The 12741-nt window shown below is 49.5% G+C and overlaps 2 protein-coding genes across 15 annotated transcripts in view; one reads left to right on the forward strand and one right to left on the reverse strand.

Annotated features, from left to right (window-relative positions):
* Positions 1–6: 6 nt before the first annotated feature.
* On the forward strand, positions 7–11896 carry RAB24 (RAB24, member RAS oncogene family). Of its 3 annotated transcripts, none has more exons than XM_019710989.2 (9): positions 7–502; positions 586–654; positions 863–941; positions 1049–1116; positions 1203–1302; positions 1530–1580; positions 1721–1783; positions 4882–4947; positions 7757–7894. In XM_019710989.2, the coding sequence occupies exons 1-9, from the start codon at positions 386–388 to the stop codon at positions 7807–7809; spliced, it is 666 nt and encodes a 221-aa protein (XP_019566548.2). In that variant the 5' UTR covers positions 7–385; the 3' UTR covers positions 7810–7894. The 3 variants fall into 3 exon arrangements, with proteins under 3 accessions (XP_019566548.2, XP_074169522.1, XP_019566549.1); XM_074313421.1 differs by lacking the exon at positions 7757–7894 and adding an exon at positions 11332–11896 and having other exon boundaries at positions 8–502; XM_019710990.2 differs by lacking the exons at positions 4882–4947; positions 7757–7894 and adding an exon at positions 1901–2256 and having other exon boundaries at positions 11–502.
* The window catches only part of NSD1 (nuclear receptor binding SET domain protein 1), a 141041-nt gene continuing 136236 nt past the window's right edge, over positions 7937–12741 (reverse strand). For all 12 annotated transcript variants that reach the window (XM_074313410.1, XM_074313415.1, XM_074313409.1 and 9 more), the window contains 2 exons: positions 11440–11644; positions 7937–9851 (listed from right to left, as the gene is read on the reverse strand). In XM_074313410.1, coding sequence (XP_074169511.1) covers positions 8224–9851; positions 11440–11644 — 1833 coding nt within the window. In that variant the 3' untranslated portion in view covers positions 7937–8223. The remainder of the gene's footprint in view (positions 9852–11439; positions 11645–12741) is intronic.

Below are 12741 nucleotides of genomic sequence, written 5' to 3' on the forward strand. Positions count from 1 at the left end.
TGATCCAAAGCCCGCCCCCTCGCCCTTTACCCCTCCCCCGCGGGAGTCGCGGCGCTGCAGGCTGGAGCGGGGTTTGAGAGGACCCCGGGCTCGGTGGGGAATCCGAGCCTGAGCGGTGCCTGAACCCGGCGGCGAGCGAACCGAGCGGCGGCGTGCAGCGCCGCTTAGGGCGCTGCCCCGCGCGCTCCCAGGCCGTCCCGGGCCCTGGGATCTTGGAAGGATCAGCGCCCGGGGCCGAAGAGCGGGGGTAGGCAGGTCGCTGCCAGGGCTCCAGCCCGACGCGGGGCATCGACTGTGGCTTGGGCGCTGCCTGCCCGAGCGGAGATCCGGGTTTACCTCGTGCGGGGGCTCAGGACCCCGACGCGGGTGAGGCTGCCCCGGGAGCATGAGTGGGCAGCGCGTGGACGTCAAGGTGGTGATGCTGGGCAAGGAGTACGTGGGCAAGACAAGCCTGGTGGAGCGATACGTGCACAACCGCTTCCTGGTGGGACCCTATCAGAACGTGAGTGCGCGCCGCGGGTCCGGGCACGGGTGGGAGGGGGCTAGCTCGCACCCGCGGCCCTGATTGCTTCCCCCTGGTTGCAGACCATCGGAGCCGCCTTCGTGGCGAAGGTGATGTCCGTCGGAGACCGGACGGTGACTTTGGGTATTTGGGTAAGTTCCCTGGTCAAGTAGTCCTGGGAAAACCCATTCCTGAGAAGGCTTAGGTCCTGTCTGTCCCTGGCTGACTTGTGGCCTTATACAGCCCATTTCTCTTCTCTAGACCCCAGTTTGCAAATGGGGGTCTGGAGGACGTAGTATTAGTTTGCAGCCTTGTAGCTCAATAACTCAGGCCAGGGCTGAGCCACCCCCTGCCCTTCAGGACACAGCAGGCTCCGAGCGCTACGAGGCCATGAGCCGAATCTACTATCGGGGTGCGAAGGCGGCCATCGTCTGCTACGGTAAAGGGGGGTTCTGGCCTGTTCCTCAAACAAGGGGTGGGTACCAGGCGAGCCTTATGGAACGGCCCCTGACGCTTGGTTGTGCCTCCTCCGTGCCCCACACTAAGACCTCACGGACAGCAGCAGCTTTGAGCGGGCCAAGTTCTGGGTGAAGGAACTGCAAAACCTAGAGGAGGTAGGTGGCCGGACCTCACTGGAGGTCCAGGGGCGGGGGCTCTGGTGGTCCGTGCGGAGGGACCCTGACCTTGTGTTCTGCTTCAGGGCTGTCAGATCTACCTGTGCGGCACCAAGAGTGACTTGCTGGAGGAGGACAGGCGGCGAAGACGTGTGGACTTCCACGATGTCCAGGACTATGCAGATAGTAGCTGCTCCTCAGCTCCCTGGGGAGGGGGGAGGGAAGTGGCCGCTTGGGTGGGTCAAGAAAATAAGGGACTGGACTGCCTTGGCAGCCATGGCAAGATCTCCTGGGATGGCCTTCTGCTCCCCTGAACCTGTGGGATCCAGAAGAGTCCATGAACTGTCAGGCTTCCCCTTTGTCTGTGTCCACATGATTCTTAGGTATGAGGCTTTAGTCGATTTTCTTTACAGATATCAAAGCTCAGCTCTTTGAAACATCCAGCAAGACAGGCCAGAGTGTGGGTAAGTGCCGTCCTGGGTCTCACAACAGGAACACGCAGGGGCACCAGAGGAGGCAGAGAAGAGCCTAGAGGGCTGGGTCACTGGGTGATCCTAAGGGCTGTTGGCATTGGGTCCTCACTGATCATCCTTTTTCCTGCCAGACGAGCTCTTCCAGAAAGTGGCAGAGGATTACGTCAGTGTGGCCGCCTTCCAGGTGATGACAGGTGTGTGCTTCCCTAGCTTCTATGGAGACTTCCTCTAGGCCCTCAGCATCTGGCCCCCTTCATATTACCTGGTCCCCCAACAGAATGGTGCCAAGCTGCCACCTCTCTCTTTGACAGAGGACAAGGGCGTGGACCTGGATCAGAAGGCAAACCCCTACTTCTACAGCTGTTGTCATCACTGAGTCACCACTCATCTGGCCTGGGGGAATTAAAGGAATTCCCCCAGAGGGGCTGGACCTAGCTCTTCAGGGTTTGGGTGGTCAAATGTGAGCTACCCCAGGTCCACATGGCAGCAGAGGTGGCACATGCCTGTGCTGGCCCCTGGAACGGATACAGCATTGGGCAGACTGGTGGGCATCAGGAGGGTAAGGGCTGATTTGGACCCCAGGCTTCTGTCCTGGACAGCACTTGTGTCTGCAGATTACTTAAGTGGCTTCTGATTTGTAAATAAAATCAATGCACGGAGAATCACACTCAGCCCCTTTCCCTGCTGTATAGATTGGGTGTCAAGACACCTAGTTTTTTCTTGGGCCACCTGGCTGGCCTCACTTCCTTTATTAAGGTTCCTTCCAGCTCTAGTTTTCCTTTGGAAACCAAGTTCACTTTATCCCAGGGTTGCAGCTGAAATAATAAGAGAAACAAAAGGGCCATTTCCTGTACTTTAGTGGGGGCAAAGATAGGGTGAGGCTAGGGTTGGGGCAGTGCAAAGCTCACAATTCCTTCTTAGTGCTGAGAAGAGCAAGGCAGGCACTTAAGCGGTGTCCAGAGATCAAAGGATCAAGCATTCTACCCCAGATGGGCTGGTTCTACTGAGTCTGACACAGCTAGGTCCATGAGTCATGCCTGTGGCTCAGATCCCAAGCTTCTCGTCAGCATCCTACAATGTGTTTTAATGGTAGGAAAACCATAGGTTCTGCAAGACAAAGGTCTTTGGCATCTAGATTGGGATCCAATTCAGCTACTAAGTTAGAAAGGGACTTAAGCTCAGTCTGTTCTAAGTATAAAATGAGGTATCGGCTGCCCAGTGCAGGGATGTGAAGATCATGAGTGAAAAGTTAACTCCAGCACTAAGTCACGGGGAGGCATCCCAAGGTTCTCCCAAAGTGGATTTTTGGGCCTTGGAGACCCAAATATTTCTGAAGGATGATCAGGTGTTACTGTAGACAGGACGGGCACTTCCTGTCCAACCAAAAGGAAGCATATGGGACCCCTTTCCAGGACCGAGGCTTGGCCCCTTTGCCTCTGCTTTCCTGCCTTAGGCCAGGGCCAGGGCCTCTAGTACCCAGCACCTACCGCTGAAGAAAAACTTGGCCCAGATGATCTGATTCACTCAGGAAGTGCTTTGGTTCCACTTCCTTTTTAAAAACCAATTCCTCAAAATACCTTTATTTCATGGGTGACGAAGGCTTCCTGTGTAGGGACTGGAACTAACATCAGCCACTCCCCAATTTGAAACATACCCAACATCTCATGGCTCCTGGAAGCCCACACCACTCCCGTGAGATGCTTGGAGGAATGGCTCAGCTCCACTTTGTCCCCATCTGGGAACTAGCTTAGGGACTGGCTTCTGCTCCTATGCCAAACCCATCCTCCCTCCTCCTGGGCTACATCTCCCCATGGACAACAAAACACAACACAGGGCAAGGGCCATTAAGAGTAAAGTTAAACTTTACTTTACAGTAATTTTTTCTATATACAAAGAATTACAGTACATGTTTATGGGGACTCCTAGCACAGGGCTCCCCTTTTCCACTAGGAGTTTCACTTACAGCTGACAATCTATGGGGATTAAGGGAGACAAAAAACCAAAACAACCCCCCCCCCCAAAAAAAAAAAAAACAGTGATGGACCTCAGCTGATCCCCCCACACCCCTTTCTTAAAAATATAAAGCTAGATCTCTATTGTCAGCTTGTTTCTTTGCCACGGCATAGAAAGTTGATCTTCCGTGAGCGCCTGTGTGCTGCACCCACCCAGCTTCTACACTCACCTGGTCGACAGCGGCAGCACCCACCTCAGGCCTGGAGGCCACCTCTTCTCGGCCCCTACCCCGGAAGTCAAGCACCAGAACCATTCATTTGTTCCTCCTCCCTGGGCTCACAATCTGCAAAGCTCTGCTTGACTTCCAGGGTGTCACACCTAAAGCCCCTCAATAGCCTGATGTATGGAAAGTCATGGGAAAGCAGCTCTAGAGAAGGGAACACATACAAATTTAACATGCTGTTTTTGCTTATGTTGGTAGGAGACAGTTCTCCTAGGCTGTGGATTTCTAATTAAAATACACTTTCCACTTCCTTAAGAAAGATTACCTTTAATCTCCCTAAGCGATAGAGGTGCTCCCACAAGAGGAAGAAGTAGAGGGGCAGAAGGTAACCGAGGGAGACCCTGTGCCTGGAGCTCTCCGCCATCATGTTCCAGGCAGTGTGCATGGAGGCTACAGACAAAGGTGACACCAGCCTTAAGAAACTTGCCACCCTTATCTGGACACGTTATCTCTTCCACTGCTGGACTGCACTGGACCACTCCAGGGTCGGGTGCAGGTTTCACCAAGGCTCTGCCTTCTTCTCTAACAGAGCCTCAAAGAAACTGTTCGACATAACATCTCTTCCTCTCAAACAGAAACCCGGTTTTTTTGAGTCACCAGTCCCTTCACCCTTGGCAGTGCTTATTTATACCATGAAATTAGCACCATCGTTATTACATTTGTGTGTGTGTACAAAGCAATGATCTATTCTGATTTCAATTTATATTACAGCAACTCCTGGCCCTGCTGCACTGGTCCTAGAAAGCTCAGCTGAGAGCTGACTGGCCATAGCCAATGAAAGTCTCCTGCAGCAGCTACCTAGCTCTAAATGACCTGGAATGTCTAACACACTCAGCAGCCAAAACATTACTCAGTAGGAAAGGGGCTTGTGGCAGCTCCTTTCCTGCCATGATCTCAGGGAGGTTAGGACACGGGGCAACTCTGACCTCCTTCCTGGTTGAGGAACCCTAGAATGACAGTATCTCCCCCGCCCCAAAAGCCTTAGGAGAACCCACTTTATAGGAGCTGAGGGCAAAATCCATCCACGTTTAGTGCTCTCCTGATTCCTCTCCACAGGGGAAGCTGCCAGGACCAGACTTTCTTCCTGCCATTGTGTTCTCATGAGGCGACCTGGGAGTCCAGGTGAGGAGAGGCTGCCAGGCCTGGGAAAGGATCACTGACGCACCTCATGCCCTGACCATGGTGTGGGGCAGAGGAGGTGAAGAATAATTATTTTCATTAATGCCAAAGATGTAGATTTGGTAGTTCAGAAGAGGATCAACACAGTGGTTTAAATCACCTCAAACTCAGTAACTTCAGGGGGAAGCAGGTTTTTAAAAACTTGGATGCTTTTGTAGCAGGGACACCTGTTTTGCTATTAGAATGGGTTCGCTCCAGTAGGCGGCAAATGAGGCTTTAAATTCAAAATTTAAGTCTCCATAATTTTTTCCCCCCGATTTAAAAAAGGTTAGGAGAGGTATTGGTTTTCTAGCTACCTATGGAAGCTAGGGCTTCCCCCTCGGAAAGGCTTCCTGGGGAACTAGCTTAGAGAAAGACTCTCGAGACCCCGATTTCCAAGCACTCAGCCAAATATCAAAAAAACATCCTGCACAAAGACCAGGAGTTTCTAAGAGAAAAGATTTCCTTTTAACTGCCAATTCATACCCCCTGGAGGAAAGGTCTCAGTACAGGCTCCAGGAGTCCCCAGTGGCTGACAAGGTCACTCCCCACCCTCGTGAGAGTCTCACATCCCAACAGTCCTTCTGTATCTGCTTCCAATGGTTCGGTGATTGCTTTCGTGATGTTAACAATCTAGGATCAGATGCTGCTATCAGTGAGCCTGATAGTTGAATTTTTAGTTTCCATTCAACCCGAGAGACACTTCCAATGGCCCTCAGGAAAGCCTGGCAGCCCATCTATATAGATAAAGAATTGCCTCCTCCCTCCAAACCAAGCACAGTTCAGAAGTTGTTTTCCCAGGCAGGTCTGGAAGGAAGTTTCCAGTGAATGGTGGAGAATGGGAAGAACCAAAGCAAAACCACAGAGTGGCCAATCATGGCCCACCTTTCCCTCACTCCTTCCTGTCCTGTGAGACATATCTAGAGCGGCTGTCAACTCAATTACCTACCAAGGCCTACTTCAGAGAAGCTACTTCAGGATCAAACTTCTCCAATGAAAAATTTTTACATAGCCTGCACACACACACCCCCCCCACACAAAAAAATTCACAGTTTATTTCATGAAATAAAGAGCTACGGTAATTTAACACACAACATAGTGAAAGGAGATTCTGACAGTGCAGTGCAGATATCTTTTTCTGATCACAACTACAGATGACATGAGAGAAAAGGGCACAGGACTGGCACCAAGCAAACCCTACTCATACAACCTAAGAGATTAGGGAAAGAGACCTACTAGCTGCAGTTATATACTTATTATTCTCACACATGATAAATACTTAATATAATGAACTTTAATGTTCTGGGTGGATTTCTTTAAAAATATCTTTTCCATGGTTTAAAATTTTAAAAAAAGAAAATAAGATGCTTTGTTTTCTCTTCCTTTTGAGCAGAGCCTTTTCTCTCTGATGGTGTGGAAAGAGAGAGAGAGGATGAAAGGGAGAACTAGGCAGGTGGAATTTACAGAAGAGATTCTGAGGTCTAAGTGAGATGCAGGGATAGGCCCCTAAACTCAGGGCAGCCCTGCCCAGCCTTGTGCCTCTGCCTGAGTTCAAGTGTCTCAACCCCAGAGACAGACTTTGGGAAATAAAAGCAAATTCTCTTTTTAATCTTTATATAAAGCGCAAATGCTTCTATAACAATTACTGTTCCCTCCTTAGAGTAATGAGAGTAACCTCAATAGGAACTTGGGACAAAATACAGAATCCTGTTGAGGGTGCAAAAGCCGTAACTGAGACACAATGGCCAGGAGACATCTGGGCCCGATGGCCTGTTGGCTAAAGCTGCTGGCTAAGCTGGCAAAGCAGAGAGGTAAACACGTTTGGTCTAGGGACAAGAGGTGGGTGAATGGGAAGGAACTGGCCAAGCAGCACTTCATATTGGCCATCGGCGAGGCGGATGAATCGAGGGGGCAGGGTAGCACCAACAGATTCCCCAGCCCTTGAGCCCCAGCTCAGGGCAGCAGTAACAGATAATCAGCAGTATGAGGAGTCATCTCTTAGACTGGACATTTCTCTAAATGCCACAGCTTGCCAGTCAGAGTTCTGGCTTGCCTTTGAGCTGTCCACAGGCTGGTACTCCTAACACAGAGCCCAGCAGTTCGCAGGGGGAGGGTGGTAGAATCCACCAGTGAAGAAGAGGACCCCCTTCACTCATGTAGGAGAGCAAAGGATCAGGAGAGAAGTACTTTTCCATCAGGACCTGACACCCTCTCTGAGCGGGTGCTGATCTAGCCCAGAGCTTGCCAGAGTTCCCCTATGTCCACTGCCCGAGACGCTGAAATCTGAAAGCACCTGAGTGTTTGGGGTACGAGCATGGGGTAGGTTGATGTAAAGGGAGGAAAATCGGTAGAAAATAAAGGTAAGCTTGTCAATTGCCTTCTTACACTGTGGGAAAGCTACATCCTAGAGCCTAGCGCCCCAACCATCTGCTCTGCCAAGTACAGATCTTCAGACTCGGCACAGTCCTGGCAGAAGCAGCAGCGGCCACCCAGCCTACAGCCCCACTTGGACTCTGTGCAGCCCCCTCCCGCCTATAAAGGAGACATCCACATGAGTGTGCATGCGTGCACATACACACTTGACCAGAAGAACCTTACTCAACACAACCATTTCTGGGACCACAAAGGACATTACAAAATGAATCTGGAACCCGAGGGCCCCTCAGAACTTCCTGTTATTTCCTGGTCAAAGGTTCTTAAAAACAGACTAGAAACCCAGGCAGGCATGTTAGGCTCACAGGGATTAGGTCTTATTTATCTCTGTATCTCCTAGCAGTGACTAGCACCTGGCCTAGCACACGTGAATGCTCAAGAAATCACCACTGATTTGAATGGATTATCAGTTCCTCCCAAGGGTTCATCAGGTGCCCACAGCGGGGCTCCATGGGGCTAGAGAAATAGCGCTGAGAGCCCCTCTACCTTACAACCTGACCAGCAGAATTGAATCCCATGCTTGACTCCAGAGTGGACTTTTTATTTCAAGTTGACCATGTGTAAAGGTAGGTTGAGGGAGAGACCCACGTCTGTCCTCCTTGGCTGAGGCGCACTTGGATTTCCATACGTGGTTCACACAACCATAGCCCCCACTGCTAATGTCACAAGAGTTCTGAGTGTTGGGATATAAAGAAAGAATAACAGTGGGAAAGTGTTGGGGGTCTGTGTTTTAAGGGGAAAAAGGAAGATTTCCTTTCCCTAAGAACCCTGGGGGTAGCTGGTCTGGTCATGTGACATTTACTGGTATTATTTCTGTTCTGATTCTGCACACTTGTGACTGGAAGGAGCCTGGTTAAGAGCTGGAAGTGTATTCTGCTCTGGTTTGGGGTTCTGCCCTCTTCCAAGAGACCAGCAAGTCTGTGCCAATGTCTGTGTGCTCCCAGAAGACCAGCAAGACTGCGCCAGTGTCTGTCCGGCCACCATGGGCCAGAGCCCTGGCCCTGGTAAGGCCTTTCCCAGGGCCCAGGGGCTCTGCTCTGTGGTTGCCAACTTCTTCTCTTCAGTGGAGAGGGAGGATGGGGCCTTCCCAAGAGGCCTGAAGGACTGCCCACTCTTGGCAGCAAGTCCAGGAAGTTGCTGGCCTCCGGCCATCTGCTTCATCTGCTTCACCAGGCCCAGTGCTTGGTTGGGAGGCCCTGGGATCTGCTCAGCTCCTGCAGGTGCTCTTCCTGAGGCCTGAGTTGCTGGCTCATATAAAAAAGCCTTGGCAGGTGTCTGAGAAAGAAGTCTGGCCTGGGTGAGTGATTTAACAGCTTGCCAGGGGTGCTCCAAGGGGGCTGTGGCTTTCCCAGAAGCCTGAAGGACAGGATCTGACACACTGCTTCTCTCAACAGCTCGTGGCATCTGCCCCAGACCTTTGCTGGCAGGCCAAGAGCTGGACTCCAACACTGGCATCTTCTCATCAGCTTGTGGTGTGGCCTCAGGAGGAGAAGCTGCCCGCTCCTTCTGGCGAGGAGTCATGTCTATGAGATCCCTCACCAAAGCAGCTCTATTTTTTGACTGAGTGTTCTGGTCCACGGGCCTCAGTGCTTTTTCTTTAGCTACCAGGGTCTGGACCACAGCTGATAGCACTTTGTCAGGTGGGAATCTCTGGGACAAAGAGACATGGGATTTGTCTGGGGACCTGTCTGAAGCCTGGGGATTGGGGCTGCTGGTGACTAGCAGTCTGTCTGGCGGTGGAAGTCTCAGGCCAGTGGGGACTGGGGTTTTCTCCAGTGACTGGGGCCTTGGGCTGGCAGCACCTATGGATTTATCCAGCCTTGGGTCAGCTGTCCCCAGAGGTCTTTCCAGTGGTTGGGACCTGACTGAGGGTGAGGAGCTTGGGCTGGTCACTGGAGAGGGTTTGTCAGATAGTTGGGGTCTTGGTCCTGCCACTGCAGGGGGCCTGTCCAATGGCTTCTGGCTGGAAACCAAGGCTTGGGGTTTGGTCCCCGACTCAGCAAGGTCCCTGGCCCTCTCTGGAGGCTGGGGCCTGGAGTCAGTTCTGTCAGGAGGTCTCTCAGGCAGCGCTGGCCTCTGACAAGTCCCTGCCAGAGCTTTTTTGGACAGTGCCAATGTCTGGTTGGTATCAGCAAGTGGCTTGTCCGACATCTTGGGCCCCTGAGCAGCTACTCCTGATGATTGCTCTGCCAGGTGAGTGCTTGGGCCTGGAGGCAGCGATACTGGGGGAGGCACATACTCACGGATCTCCCCAGGTTCAAGCGGGTTGGGCCCACAGGGGTCATGCTCAGTACAAGACAGACGCCCATCCAGTTTGGAGATGAAGAGCATCCCTTCCCGATGCTGCTTGCAAAAGGAGCTGGGACACATCTCACAGAAGGAGGCTGCTTCCTTCCCGCAGATGTCACACTGATGCCAAGGACACTCCCATTTCCCTGAAAACACAGATGTGAAACCAAAGCTTAGGAAAACAAAAGATATATACGAAGTGCTCTGGAACCAGGTCAAAGGAGTGGTTTCAAACTGGCACATATTGCAGTGATCTCATGCTTCCCCTGCCCCAGGATCTCAGCTTCCTCTTCTGCACAACCACATATAAAAATAACAGCCAAGTATCAAGTAGCAGTTGAGTACCAACTAAATATACATGCAGAGTAATGCCTTATTTCTATTTCTTGCAAGAAAAAAACCCCAAAAAACAAAGCTCCCCTTAGGTGGAATGTGAATATTACTTTTATATTTTTGCAAACTCCATTTGTCGTATACAGCCTTTAAATATTCAATTCTAAGATGGAAAAATCTCAGCTATTTAAATTCCTGCTTATTTGGTTATTAGTAGGAAGAGGGAACAGATATACAAATGTAAAAAAAATGGAAGCAGATTTACCTTTGCTCAATTTTAAGTCTTGAAACTAGCAAAAACTTTACCTATGTTGTCCACACAGATGCAGTACAAAAAAGATCCAAAGCTAATCTGAACTGCAGTTTACCTGCCCCATTTCATGACGCCTGAATCTCTGTGAACAGTGTTCCCACCCTGGCTTCTTCCAGATAAACTCTGCTAGATCTTGCTTCTGGCTCCTAGGCAAGATCGTTCTATCTCAGCCCGTGCCAGCCACGGCCCTGAGAAATTAATTCTGAAACAATTTTCCATTTCCACCTCCTGGCACTGACAGGTCAATGTTATGGCCTTGCCCTCACACCACCTCAGTTTCTATTATTTCATTACTCTGGCAATCACAGAGTAATGAAATAACTCTGGGACAAAGTCCTTCTCACTCCCAGCCCACAGTTCTTTTCTTTCTGTAATTCCTGGAAACATGTTAGGCCACTAGTTATGTATAATCTCCTCAACCAGAGTGGCTTTCTACTGGTTGCCACTCACCTTTGTCATTTAAAATAGACAATAGGTCCAAATCCCTAAAATCTTCTAATTCCAAACCACCACCCAAAGGTTAGTGACTTCTCCAACCACAAATTCCTGGGTACCATATCTGTCTAAGCAGCTTTCTCACATGGTACCTGACACAGCTATAGAGGGAGCGGGCTGGAGGGAAGCTAACAGGGTGTCAGTCCGTACCTCACTGACTAGAACGACCCAAAACTCCACTCTGTCTCAACCTCTCTTTCTTTAGAAAGAGCACATGATTTAGTGGCCTTGAAGTCAGAAAATCTGGCTTTTAATCCAGCTCCTCCATCTACACGCTCTAATGTGACAAGTCATCTCACCAAACTTGACTCTCAGTTTCCTCATCTGCATCATGGGAAGGTGAAAAGGTCTCATCTTTATGGGTTGCTGGGAGGACAAAATAACATAACAGAAATGTAAATGAAGTGCTTGACACATATCAAGTGAATTTCTGTTCCCTTATCTGTATCTTGGGGTTCTAAACCTTTGCTGTCATTTATTTCCAGAATGAAAACCTGGGCCATATCCCCTCAACACTGTGCATGGGAAGACCAAAGGGCTCTGAGAATTCTGGCAGAGAACAAGGAGCACTCTACACGGATTTTGGTACCAACCTGCTGGTCGCTTGGTTAGATTGAGACAGTCTGCGTGGTATACTTTCGGGCAGCCCGGCTTCTTACAGGAGACAAGCTGGCCAGCATCGCCACAGCTGAAACACTCATCCTCTCGCTCCTTTGTGATTTCCCCTTGGCTCCTGCGCTTCCCCTGTTGCTTCTTCTTGAATTTCTTTGACTTTTCTTCCGTGGCAATGGGTTGATTCTAGAGGTCAGATATTGAGCAGTCAGCATTCTGTCGACACATTAGTTGTATGATCTTGACCAGGTTAACTATCCTCTCTGAGCCTCAGTCTCTCCTCTGGGAAGAGACAATCCTCATAGACTGTTGTAAAGATAAGAGAAAATGCAGAGAAGGCACCTAGCATGTCACAGATACCCAAAAAATGGTTGTATTAATTCTAACTTTTGTATCAACTACTCCTGCCACCTGAATAAAAAAGAAAAATGTGCTTCATTTTGTTGACACACAAGGCTGGTGTTAAAGGTCACCCTTGTATAAGTTTTATTGTTATGTTTGTCTTAACTTCAAAACTAAGGAAGAATTGTGTGTGTGCGTGTTTGTGCACATACATTTCTTAGCTTAGTCATCAACCCTTCACTGAGCGCTTAGTATGAGCCACGTGCTAGGAAGACACAGAAAACTAATTCACGGTCCTTGCCCTCAACAAGCTACACATCTTTAAGTCAAATAAGATTGATGTCCACCACGCCCCAAGACAGACCCTGGTGCAGTCAGCAGGTCTCTTTTGTGCTCCCTGCGGCCTATACTTAGTCATCAAACCTGGTGGTTTTCATCACATTATTTCTCTTGGCCTAGAAGCATCCAGGACAAATCTGATTTATTTCTAGTGATCTCCCATTTCTAATCTTCTGCTCTTGAATTTTTCTCTCACTGATTCATGTATGAAATGCTACACAGACCTTAAGGATGCAGAAACTGACATCCCCAGTGCATGAAACACCATTAAACTTGGGTTAAACTCAGCTACTATTTTAATTTATAGGGAGTAAGTCAACTGGACGTCTTAAGGAACAAGACCATTTAACCAACCAACTATAAACAAAAAACAAAACAAAACCCAATGTAGTATAATCTTATTTAATAAGATAAAATAATTAGTGGGTGATCTTCAGCTTCATGTGTTGCTGCTCAAAATAACTGCCCTCTTTAGTTACTGGTTTCTATGCTAATTTGCAGTTTTCAGTTCTTAATGTTGATTTTATAATTAAAAAACATAATGGGAAATGCCCAACTAGAGTCACCATATAATCAATCTACTGTGCATCAAAATTAAACTT

This window comes from Rhinolophus sinicus, linkage group LG10 (genome assembly GCF_036562045.2).
Source record: "Rhinolophus sinicus isolate RSC01 linkage group LG10, ASM3656204v1, whole genome shotgun sequence".
In the NCBI taxonomy this organism is placed as follows: Eukaryota; Metazoa; Chordata; class Mammalia; order Chiroptera; family Rhinolophidae; genus Rhinolophus; species Rhinolophus sinicus.

Coding starts and splice junctions, on each gene's coding strand:
- RAB24 (XM_019710989.2), top strand. CDS start 386: ATGAGTGGGCAGCGCGTGGACGTCAAGGTGGTGATGCTGGGCAAGGAG. Junction 1,581..1,720: donor CAAGACAGGCCAGAGTGTGG/GTAAGTGCCGTC, acceptor TTTTCCTGCCAG/ACGAGCTCTTCCAGAAAGTG. Junction 1,784..4,881: donor CGCCTTCCAGGTGATGACAG/GTGTGTGCTTCC, acceptor TCCTCTCCACAG/GGGAAGCTGCCAGGACCAGA.